This window comes from Condylostylus longicornis, unplaced genomic scaffold, assembly GCF_029603195.1.
Source record: "Condylostylus longicornis isolate FDR11 unplaced genomic scaffold, ASM2960319v2 ptg000048l, whole genome shotgun sequence".
Lineage (NCBI taxonomy): Eukaryota > Metazoa > Arthropoda > Insecta > Diptera > Dolichopodidae > Condylostylus > Condylostylus longicornis.
Window position 1 is genome coordinate 7,184,989 of NW_026578017.1, and position 13,359 is coordinate 7,198,347.

General features: G+C 25.1%; 1 protein-coding gene across 13 annotated transcripts in view; it reads left to right on the forward strand.

The window, feature by feature from the left end:
* LOC129611238 (transient receptor potential cation channel trpm) overlaps positions 1-13,359 on the forward strand; it is a 248,746-nt gene that overhangs the window by 211,150 nt on the left and 24,237 nt on the right. For all 13 annotated transcript variants that reach the window (XM_055524269.1, XM_055524268.1, XM_055524272.1 and 10 more), the window contains 8 exons: positions 553-700; positions 1,795-1,981; positions 2,142-2,298; positions 2,376-2,477; positions 7,955-8,141; positions 9,304-9,493; positions 9,606-9,817; positions 12,828-12,980. In XM_055524269.1, the coding sequence (XP_055380244.1) occupies positions 553-700; positions 1,795-1,981; positions 2,142-2,298; positions 2,376-2,477; positions 7,955-8,141; positions 9,304-9,493; positions 9,606-9,817; positions 12,828-12,980 (1,336 nt within the window). The remainder of the gene's footprint in view (positions 1-552; positions 701-1,794; positions 1,982-2,141; positions 2,299-2,375; positions 2,478-7,954; positions 8,142-9,303; positions 9,494-9,605; positions 9,818-12,827; positions 12,981-13,359) is intronic.

Sequence of the window (13,359 nt, forward strand, 5' to 3'; positions counted from 1 at the left end):
TTGAACTAAATGAAACATGTGCGTTTCCCAAGAGCGCCATCATTCACAGAGAGTCTGAAACTAATTTTAAACTGGAAAAATTTTATGTAAACTCCTTTAAAACTTAATTTAAATTTACTTTTTGAATTTATATAACAAATTAAGTAGAACAAAAATTACAAAATTAAATAAACGACACATGGACATCACAAAGAGTTTAAATCGAAAAGAAAAGTCCAAACTTTTTACAATCATACCAAATTTTATTTAGGTATTTAGTTTCTTTAACCTCTAAGTTAAAAATTAATAAATTATTGAGAAATATATTAAGTTTTCGAATATATTTTGCTGAAAACTTAAAAATTCAGGACAGCTCAACTCTTTCTTTAAATTATTTGTTCGTATTTTATGTAAATTAAAAGTTTTAATATAGTGTGGTATAAAATTAGATATTCTAAAGAGAAAAGTCAAGAAAATGAGTTAGATGTTATTATGAGTTAGACTTCATTAATTCTAAAGGACTCTCCAAAATTGTTATGTTGAAATAAAACCTATTAAATTACTTTATTGTAGATATGCTTCTGATGGAGATGAGCAACCTGTACTGGAGTCAATGAGAGAATATTTAATTGGCACAATACAAAAAACATTTGAAGTCGGTTTTGAGCAAGCAGAAAAGTTATACCATGAACTCCTTCAGTGCACTAGAAATAAAAATTTGGTAAGTTAAAAAGAATTTAAAATAGTAATTTAATAGCAGAATTTTAAAAGCACTCTTATTGCATGGTTGACTAAATAAACTTTAGGCATTGCTTTTATTTTCGAACTTTTTTGGCCGCCAAATTTCATTATATTGAATTTGAGGCTCTATCGGTTTTTTTCGACTCATAGCACTTTAAGAAAACTATTCCTATTAGTACATTATTAACAATTTTTAAACAAAACAGAGAAAAAATTTTTAGTTTGAATATTTAAGCTCTTTTTGATGATAAGAGGAAGCAAATAATGAACTTTCGTAAACTGAACATTAAGAATTTTTAAATCAGTTTACGAAAGAAATTTTCATATTTTTATGAAGCCCTCTCGTTTAGTTAAATAAACTAATCGTTAAACTAACGTTTAGAACAACTAGTCAGCTATGTGTTTATAGCATTAATTTTTGTTCCTTGTTTCATAAGATTATTTCCATACCTTTATAAAAGCTATATTGCCGGATAGAATACGCTTTCCTAAAAGTTTAAATTTCTAATCAATAGAAAACTATCCGATGAAATTGCTTCTCAATGTTGGAGTTTAATTTATGTGATTTTAATGTGATCTTAATGCATTTATTGTATTTATCCCATACACGATAAATACAAGAAAGCTTACATACAGATCATAATGTAATACGCTAAACGCTTGGAGTTATGAAAATTTCTATTATTTAAATAATATGTTTACGGAAATAAAGTAATATTTGAAGATTACTTAGCTATAACATAAATATTCTTAAATTCTAATAATTACATTTGATTTTGCTCAATTGCTATCAAGTTTAAAGAGTCTATTGTCTTCACAAGAAAGTTAATAATGTATTTAACAAGGTTATAATAAAATTATTATTGAATTTATAACATAGATAGACAAATAGGTAGATTTTTCAACTAAATTATGAAATAAATGAAAATTCATGACATTGAAAAATGATGAATTTTAGAATTTCAATATAAGAAAAAAGGTCTCTCAAAATTTTACATCAGCAAAAACTACCTAAAGAAAATTAATTTAAGAAAAAAATTAATTTAATTTTTCATACTCATTATTATTTTTTAGATTACCGTCTTTCGAATACAGGAGAAACCAGATGGTGAAGCTCAAGAATTGGATCAGACAATATTAACAGCCTTATTTAAATCCCAACATTTAAGTCCACCGGAACAACTTAGTTTAGCATTAACATGGAATCGTGTTGATATAGCAAGAACAGAAATTTTTGTTTATGGTCAAGAATGGCCGTCAGGTACTTTTACTTATCGAACAAAAATATTTATTAATAATGTAGTCCCTTATAATAGCGACAACTATTCGTAAATTTTTTTCCAATTTAGTAAATCTATATAATTTTTTTATTAAAATATTTGACTGAAATTTATCTGTTTTGAAAACAAAAATTTCTTAAGGTGCACTCGATGAAGCAATGATGCAAGCATTAGAACATGATCGTATCGATTTCGTTAAATTATTATTAGAGAATGGCGTTTCGATGAAAAAATTTTTGACAATACCCCGTTTAGAAGAATTATATAATACAAAACATGGACCAGCTAATACTTTAGGGTAAATTAATTCAAAACATAAACATCAACATTTATGTTGCAAATTTTAATTATAACTTTCTCTTTTTTGATTTATAGATATATTTTAAGAGACGTTAGACCACATATACCAAAAGGATATGTATATACTTTGCATGATATAGGTTTAGTTATTAATAAATTAATGGGAGGTGCATATCGGTAAGTGAAAATTTTTAAATTTAAGAAATTTTTCGATAATATACTGGCCTATTAAAGATTCACCTATTTGTAAATTCAAAGATTATTTTGAAATGAAGACTTTGGATAACTTATTTAGTCTCATAATTCTATTCTAAATTGAGAATTTAATCCTAAATGTTAAACAAAAAATCATTTGGTAAATTTACTTTCTTATGAAAAGAATGTTAAAGAATGGGTATAGACTTAATTTATTTTACATATGAATTTGTTTCTAATAAGTGCAGTCAATTAATCATTTTGGCTGAATTGCTTATTTGTCGTTCTAGTATAGTAAAAATATAGATTTACCATAACAAGGTTGAATATTACAATTTTGCATTTACAAAATTACACTGTTGTCATCAGCAGAATTTTTATCAGTCACAATTTGTATGAACTGAGAAACTCAAACCTTTGGATTTAGGCCATAAAATCTGTAAAAATTAACTCATTCCCGTTTTCTTATTGCGCTTGTTTTATGTAAAACATGTCATAGTATAAGCTTTCCTTGATGGTGATTTTGGAATCAACGTGCGGACTCATTTCATTATCATTTAAATGTTGCTGGAGTGATATTTTCATATTTCATTCGATGAATGACGAATGAAAGGGTTAAACTTTGAAAACCATTTCTTTTTTGTACAAAATAATTTAAAAAATTTTCTACATGGAAAAATTTAAAGAGAAGAAAATCTTTGAACAAGATTTTTATACACAATAATTTTCTTTCGCTATCTAGTATGTAATTATGTAGGTAATTTTAAAAAATATCCTCTTCTTAGAATGTAATACAGATATCAAGAATAAAATAAGAGGTCAATTAAATAAACTTAAAACTAAATCAGATTTATACCTGATATTATTTTATTATTAAGATTAGAATCTTTTTGTCTGTCCATTTAAAGAAATCATTCCTTTATATTGGTATTTATTAATCGTTTACTCCTATATTAATCGTTTACTCCTGGTTTTTAAAAATATTTTTATTATTCTAAGAAAATATCTGAAAAAATTTTCTTTAATTATTCTTCTGAAATTCATTTAACACTAACAAGAAAATTTATTAAGGAAAATTTTCAATTTAAAGAATTAAATTTTGTCAACATATGGAATGCTAGTTAATACAAAATAATGGTTGTATAATAACTTTTTATTAGGGCATATTATATTATTCTTAAAAATTACATAAAATTATATTTGCATTACATTTACTGAAAAATATATAAACAATAAAATATAAACAATATAGTGCTTATAGAATAGAAAAACTCTAATGAAATTTATACCAGTATAATTAATACCAGTTTGCACATGAGAACAACTTTACTGAGAAAAAGGAATTTGAAATATTGACAAAAATTTGTATTTTGTTAGTACATAAGTGAAAGTTGATGCTAATCCATTTATTTTAATAAAGTTTCATTGTCTTTTTTATTAAGTAGTCAAAAACTTTAGGTAAATAACCTCTAGAATTGCTCGGGTACTAGAATATAGTTACATATCGTCGACAAAACTATGATAACATGTACATAACAATTTATGAAATGTTCAAGAGAAGCAAAAAAACTGGATAAAAAAAGTGAACTCTTTCGATATTACACATTAAGTCTTGCAAATAATTACATTTAGTACCAATAGTCTTTAATTCATCTTTGTGAAGTAACTCAAATTTTTTAATGCGATTGCTTTAACGGTTTTATTTTCCGCGCTATTCAATCCATTCTTTACCGAAATCTAGTTTTATATTAGTTCCATTTTGATCATATTTAATTGATTTTATATAATTAACTCTATAGCATTAATTCTTCGGGTTTGGCTAATGTCATGCTAAATGATGTTGTTGTTGAAATTTTGGCAAAACTCGTATATAGAACTTTTGTTACGCTGAAATTAATTTTGGTTGCAGTTTTGGTATACTTACAATAGTCATAGTGGCTAAATTGATTTATTTTTTTTGCTTTTATTCTGCAGTTGAATGAACAGAGTCAACTTTCATTTTATTTAAAATCTTTAATGTGTTTTGTTAAAATCTTTGTTATATTGTGATATTGTTCTAACCATTTAAGATTTCACTACTGAAGTAAGTACTGGTGCGATTGGAATTCAAATGTGGATGTGCGTGTTTGACTAAAACCCTTATCATTTGTTTTGCAAATTAAACTGTACGTGACAGCCCATATTTTTTCTAATATGAAATTAAAGGTTGGACAGGTTTCATTTCGAAAAATTTTAATTAGTATTTTAATTACAAGATTATAAACAAAATACATTGTTAACCGTATTTCAAATTATACTTTCTCAATATGCAAAAAAGTGAATTTCCAAAAATTTGTTGACTCTGTTCAATAATTTAAACATTCATTTTCGTTAGATAGAATAAAAGGTTTTTTAAATCTAATATTGCTCTCGCATTTCTATTGTTCCTACTTATGCTTAACAAAAACTTAAAATTACATTTGGAAATGAAATTAAATTAAGAATGAAATATAAGCCCATGGACCTTAGAAATTCATTGTTTAACAGTTTAATTACATACCTTCCAATTGATTTAATATTGCATATTTTCAGGAGCTGTAACTTGCGAATTTATTATTCAAATTATTGTGATCTGTGATTCTATTAAAGTTAAACTGTTATTTTAATTATAATTATAATTAAATTAGAGCTTAATGAAATTTAATATTTCATTTTTTTATTTATTTTTGAAGTGAAATAAAGTCTTATTCAATATTAATTATTAGGAGACAATATTGATATTTGATTAGGAGACAATATTGATATTGAGAAAACGAAATGATTATCCCCTCAACGATTACCCAAAAACAAAAATAATTAGAATTCTTAAATTATTTTTTTTAAATTTTCTGAATAAACGAAATATTCACTTGCCTTAAGTTAATACTATTTAATATTTTAAATTTAAGTCTTAAAATAATGAAGAAAATTTTATAAACATTCTTTAAAATGAATTAATCACAAAAATAAAACATATTTTTTCCGAAATTCCTTCTGGGTATTTGCCAAAAAAGAGCTTGTCTTTTAAAAACATAATGTTTAATTTTTATCAATGTAATATAATCCTTTAATTATAAATAATTTATTATTTAAAATTTCTATAATTCTTACATTAATTGAACGTAAATTCTTAAATTTAATGAAACGTAAATATCTATTTATGGGGCTCTGTGTGAATTGAGAAAGAATTATAAAGAAATTATTTAAACTAAATATAATTTACTATATTGTGTCAAGTTTAAACTTATGCAGAACAATATAAATTCAGGATATTTCAACGTTTCAATAACTTATATTAGAAACTATCGAATACTTTTTGATATTTAAAGGTTTCCAGAATTACTAATAAGGAAGTTTTACCAAACAAAAACAGATCAATATTCAGTATCACAGTATTACCAAACATCCAATTTCTTAAATTTCTCATTGTTTGAGTTTATGTATAAGTTATTTATATAATTAACTCAAGTCAAATTCCATGACGTCAGGCTATTGTTAAATACGATCTACAATTCTAAATATTTCTATAAGTATGCGATTTTAAAAAATAATTGCTGTTATTGTTACTTTTCATGTTAATCAACAATATTAATTTATGTTTGAAATCAAGTAAATTTTATGAATCTCGAAATTTTACACTAATAGAAACTTTTTACTGCGCCTTGAATGTTTTCATGTAAATATATTGCCAATTCATGTAATATTTTGACATACTTGTGTAAATTTGTTTCATTATTCGAATTTTGTATCGATGACGTGGCCTTCATACTTTGTGGAAGAATAGCATATGATCAGACAAGAAACTTTTGTTCTATCTTTGAAGGTCCTTATTAATAAAGGACATTTTAATCGAAAAAAGTCTACGATATCACAAAGTGTACTCGTAAATTAATTTTCGGGAAATTCTTATATGCTAAAGTCCCCAATTATTCTTGGTTAAAAAAGTGATTCTTAAAGAAGATTTCTGAATTTTGTTTTTTTTAATTAAAAAATTTAATTTTTTACAAAACCCTAACATTATTGGCCAATAAATAAATAATTAAACAAAATATATTTATGGATTTTTCTATCAAAAATGATTTAGTGCTTTCATGATAAATTATATTTTATGAGATAATGATAATTTTTACTTTTTAGGTTTCTAAAATTTCGGTTAGCAATAATTGTACCCACAAAATTAAATAACACACCCGTTCATTTGCCTTATTTGTCTTTGCTTTATAGGTCTCTTTCTAATCTATGGTTAGGGGAACGATGTCTGAATAATTTTTGCACAATGCTAAATTAAATTTTCTGTAAAATTTTGCATTGGATTCACACTTATACTCTAAAAGATTTTAATTGTCTTAGCTATTCTATAAAATTATCACATACAACCTCATAAACTTAATGTAGAAAGAGCTTTGGAATTTGTTTGAAAACATTTCATGACGATTTTTAGTTTTATGTAATGCGAAACCACAAAATAAATTAAATTTCTTTAAGGATTTAAGAAAAAACCGAAAAAAAGCATTCAAATAACAACTGAAAAACCTTATAATATAAATTATCCTAGAAAAATTTTAAAATTCTGAAAGACCTTTATTAGTTTTTCCTACTGGTTTTGTAAACTTTCACTTTATTTTTAAATTTAATGCTTGGTTAAAATTTAACCATCACCGACTTTAATCATTTTGTTTTTTCATTACTTTCATTGTTAAAGAAAGCAGGATTATTTAAGGATTGCGGTCTCGTTTTTGTGAAATTATAAATAATATTATTATTTTTGAAGTAACATTAAATTTACACTCTAAATTTTTAGCAGTATTACTCAATAAACTACTTACATACTTTGAGTTTTGAAATTCAAAATTAAAAAAATCTGAATTGGTCAGCACATAATCGACCACAATATGTATTGTGCCATCCGAATTCCGCGAAAAATTTGACAGTTAGTTCTGATAACAACCAGAACTCACATATCAAATTTCAAGAAATGCCATCCATCCTTTACATGATATGGTAAAAAATGTGGAAGCGGTTCGGTTTTTGAGCCCACCTTTCCAAAAAATTTTAGATTCACTATTTTTTAACACCCCAAATTTAAATATTTAATTTTAATTAGTTTGGTTGATTGTTTCTTTTTATTCGGTAAACTGCAAAATCGGCCCGCAAGAAGACCCAGTTCCCAAGGCCAGATATATCCTAAAAGTTCACCTATCCGTAACATAGTTGAAATAAATTCACTAATAAAATTTCATTTCAATTTTTCTTCAATTTTGTCAAACTGAAAATTTTTGGCAGGTTATCTCAAACTAAATTCCTTAATTATTCTCAGTTAACTTGTATTACCACATCTCTCTCCCTTCTTTTGCAAATATTCAAATCCTAAATATTTCTAATTATCCAGAAAAATACAAAACAATTTTACTAACAATAAAAATTTTTCATTTATTTTAAAGATCATATTATACACGTCGTAAATTTCGTCCAATTTATGCTAAGGTTATGAATAGTTATGCAAATGCCCATCGGAAATCATCAACTTATCAACGTTATGCCGGTGCAAACTCTATGAGCCTTGTTACTGGTTTATTACCATTCACCTCAGAAATGGCACTTTTTGAATATCCGTTTAATGAATTGCTTGTAAGTATAAAATTAAAAATTTTAGTATTGATTAAAATATTTGACTAGCTGTTTAAGATAACTAATTATCGAATTTAGGGTTTAAAATTTATTTCATCTATTAATAAAACTTCCAAAATCAATCCAAATTATTATTTCATACAAAACTACTAAAAATATTCTACTGCATTTTTGCATCGCTCAAAATTTTTATTTTCATTCTGCAAATTTCTTATATTTTGTGCCATCATAGTAATTATAGAATCGAAATTTTATTAGTCAAAAATTACATGAAACCTGAATTTCCAAATTCAAATTTCAATTTCAGTTCTTAACAATTTTAAATGTCGTTGTCATAGAAATGTTTTTGGCAACATTTTTTTTTAATTATTTAATTCAAATTTGAAATTTGGAAAAATTCACAATATTTCAGCAATAAAAATTTTCTCAATTTTTCTTTTCAACATAGCTAGATACCTTTTTTCAAAATTGATGGAAAATTAACAAAAAAGAAAACAATTGTTGTTTTGTCAAACAACATTGTAACTGTCAAGTGGCAGTTACTAGGTATATAAATGTTGATTTGAAAGAACATCCTTAAAAAAAATAATTATATTTAGTTGTTTGGCATCAACTACTTCGTGAACTCAAATAGTACATTATGCACTTGTAGCAATAAATTTACTTTTTTAAAACAATAAATTACTTAATTAAAAAAAATTAAAATTTTAGAAATAAAGAAAAGCAGAAGCTTTTAAAATTTTAATTATGTTGTAACACGAATTATGCACATATTTACATTAGTTTACCTCCAGAAACATTAAGAATCCCAAATGGTTACAAAATGTTTAAAATTAAATTCGCAATATTGTTACTCATATAATAAAACAAAGTTTAAGAGCTTGAAAACAAACCTTTGATTATCCTGGCCAATCCTAGCCAATCGCTAAGGATATCCAAAGAGTGACATATTTTAAAAAAATTTAATAACTTTGAACCAAAACCATTTCATTTGATTGGTTTGTGTTTACAATAATAATAACTCATTTTGCTCAATTTGCTAACACTATCACTCTTGTTTTCTAAATATTAGATGAATATGAGTCAATTTTTACCAAACTGAGAGTTCCGAAAAAAATTATTTCTTATTTGTATAATAATATTTTATTTTATTTTACTGAAGATGTGGGCTGTATTAACAAAACGTCAAGAGATGGCAATGTTAATGTGGACACATGGAGAAGAAGCTTTAGCTAAATCACTTGTTGCATGTAAATTATATAAGGCGATGGCACATGAGGCAGCTGAAGATGATTTAGATACAGAAATTTATGATGAATTAAGAAATTATGCTAAGGAATTCGAAACTAAAGGTAAACTAGAAAATTTTTTTAATATTTATTTAAACAAAAATGCAATAGCAAATTTACTTGTCTGGAAAAAAGTTTTTAATTTAAATATTTTAATTTTTGCAATTTAATATAGGAATAAAATTGTTAGATTTTTGTTATCGTCAAGATTGTGATAAAGCTCAAAGGTTATTAACATGTGAATTACATTCATGGTCAAGTCAAAGTTGTTTGTCGTTGGCTGTTGCTGCTAATCATCGTGCTCTATTAGCGCATCCCTGTAGTCAAATAATTTTAGCTGATTTATGGATGGGCGCACTTAGGACTAGGAAAAATACAAATTTAAAGGTAAATAAAAAATTTTAAATTTTCAAACTAAATCAAAACAAAAAACTTTCACTCGGTATGACAAATCACTTTGTTTTTATTTCTTTCTCGAATTTTAGGAGCAATAGTCTATTAATGTTTTTTAAGAGCATTAATAATATTGTAAGATTGAAAATTTATGGCTGTCATAATTTCGAAAAAGAAAATTATTAATGGTCATAAAACCAGATTTTTTATTTGTGTTTATTTTGGAAAAAGATAAAGAAATGAAAATTGTAAAGTGAAACATAAAAAAAATATTTTCAATTGTGTTACTTAGTGAAAAGCTATAAATGTCTTTGACATTGTAATATATAGGGATGGCTTATTATGTAGGTACACAAAAACCGAGAAAATATTCGTGGTCATTCAGACAACATTTATCTTCGAATTAAAAATACTAAAATGAATAATGTTACAAAATACCAAAACAATTTGATAATTTGAAAACCATGTAAAGGAAAAAACTTCTTATACTAAGTTACATACTGTACATACACATATTTATATACATATTGATAATAATAAATTTCATAAGACTGAATATGCCGTAAGGTTACAGTCCTTTTAAACCAACATACAAAAAAACCTGTTCTGAACTCATGTTGATTTTATAAATTCAAAAATGTCTATTTTAAAAAATAAGACTTTTACAATGTTGAAAAATAATTTAAATTTTATTTTGTAAACCATCTATACAATGATGTGTGTGTATAAATGTGTGCGAACGTAGTTTTACCTTTATGTACTCCTGATTTTTACGTACTGCTGATTGAATTTCATAAAAATAAAATAAAAAAATGTAGAAAATGTAAAAGACAAGGAAAAGTAGAAAATATGTTTGTGATGAGTTTTTTTATACAAGCACATCTTACAAGGACTAAATTGAAATGTTTTTTAAAATCCTTTTGAAATCTTTACATTCTTCTACAGATGAATTGAAATCAGGCTAATTTAATAATACAAAACTCGAAAATTGTGTTTTACGTGTATTTCTTCCCGAAATCCTTATCACAGTAATAAATTTTATAATTCAAATATTAAGATTATTCGTAATAGTACTTAATTCTCATATATTATTAAACAACAGCTTGATCTTAACAAATTTTTATAGCCGTATAAACGTATATTCGATTTTACTTTGCCTGTCCGTCGGTTCATCCATCCCAAAGACAACTCAAAAACTAATTGAGCTAAGTTCTCCAAATGTTCACAAACGATTTATTATAGTAAATGCCTTATAGTAAATAAAGCTCATTTAATATGTATATGATCTAGGTATTGGTTCGCATAGCTGTCATACAACTTCAAAGTTTACTTGACTATAGTCAAGTAAACTTATACTATGATATAGTCAAGTAAACTTATATTATAGAATATGTAATTTTTGGGATACAGTGTGCTATAGTATTAAATTTCGTACAAATAAAGATATTATTAGGGTCATTATATTTGATAAAAGTTATTGAAATTGCTTGGCTCCTTCGGGTAGCTGCCATACAACTCGAAAAGTTATTTGGCCATATCCAGTGCTCGAAGTGAGGGGGGATGGAGTGGGATGCCATCCCAGTACTTTTAAATAATTGGAAATCCATCCCACCACTTAATAGGAGAGAAAAATGCGTTCCGGAACATGTTTTTTCAAATTTAAGAAAATTTTCTAATGAATTTTAAAAATTTTTTTAACAAAAAATTAAATATATGTAATTTTACATAAGACCAATTTCAAATAGTAACGTATAATTTTTTTCTATAAATGAAATTTTCGTTACTGCATAGTAATCTATGCATTTCTTTGGTAACAATTTGCACAGTTTTTGATTCAATTTTTAGTTGATTTAATTTTGAATATAAATATTCTCGTTAGTTTACTTCCAAAGTTTGGTAAATTTTGTTGAGTTATTTTTTTAAAAAATAATAATAATAAATAATAATACTTTTTTTTTTTTTTATTTTTTTTTTTTTTTACCATCCCACCACTTTGAGTATCCCACTTCGACCACTGGCCATATCATAAAAACTGTTCAACCTATAGTACTAAAATTTTCCAAAATAAAATATGGTAAAATGGCAGCTATATTCATTAAAAGTTGTTGAGACCTCATGAGCACTTGTCATAACTAACATACACAAGTGTATTAATAGGGCTGTTATGTGTGATATAAATCGTTGAAATTTGTTGACTCCTTGTGCTAACAGCCATACAACTTCAATAGTAGGTTCGCCATACCTTAGAAAATATTGAAAGCACAGTACTGCAACTTAGCATAAACTAATACGACAACTTAAAATCATAGTCCGGTATAGCTTATTTACTCGCACGTAACATAACAAATACGTACGGGTATCATGGAGTTGACAAGGTCGACTCTATTTTTCTTGCTTAATTATAAATTTAAAATATTTGTTGCACCAATTTTTTTTCTCATTTTTTTTTGAGTCCTTGTTGTGTATTGGTATATAATCTATTGTTGAGAAAAGACTCAAACTTCGTTCCACGTTCAAAATACCGCCAAAATTTTCAAAAGAATAAAATATGTAATAGCTTTGTATGCACGAGGTTATGCTTTTGAATGTATTGTAAACAAAGTGTAAAAATTCAGATCTCAATGTAAGCCCAAAATATCGGAATATAAGTTTGTTTGGATTTTATAAATTTCTAAAATAGTTTAGACTGTAATTTTTTTAAAATTATTTAAAAAAAGTTTTACTTTAATCATTACAAAAAATATTATTATTTTTATTACACCTGCTTAAATATTTATATGCTTCAGAATTTTCAGAATTTTCATCTTAATATTTTGATAATATTAAAATATTTTCAAATATAATTCAAGTAAAGAATTCAAGTACATTTGGGGCTATTTAATTTCTAAATGAAATATTTTTAAATAAAATACTTTTTGTCAACTACAGCTATTTTATAATTATACTCCTAATATTATAAATTATATTTACATATTGTATAAAAAATTTTATTTTATATACATAGGTGATACTAGGACTATTATTTCCACCGTTTATTAAAAAATTAGATTTTAAATCAAAAGAAGAATTACAATTAATGCCACAAACCGAAGAAGAGCATTTAGAAAATCAAAATTTAGATTATGATGATCTCGATAAACATCATCCTGATGCAGAGGTAAGTTAATTCAAATGGCCAATTTTGAAATTACAAAAAAAAACAAATTTTGATTTTTTTATGTTCAGTTAAAGAGTTTCTCTTCTTAAATCTCTCGTTGAAGAAAGTAAATTTTTGAAATTTAATAATAAAAAAAAAAAATAAAAGAAAACTTAAGTATCTCTTTATCTCTCTACTTTTCTCTTTATTAGTAAAATACAAAAATATTTTTTATTTCTCTTAGTTTTTTTTCCTTTTGTATTTATTTTTAATTTTTCTTCATTTAATCATTTTTTCCTTATTATTTTTTTTAAAATAATTTTCAATCTTTTTATTAAATTTTTCATTAACAAAATTATAGTTTTCCTTTTTTTTTATTTTAATATCCTGTCTAAAATTA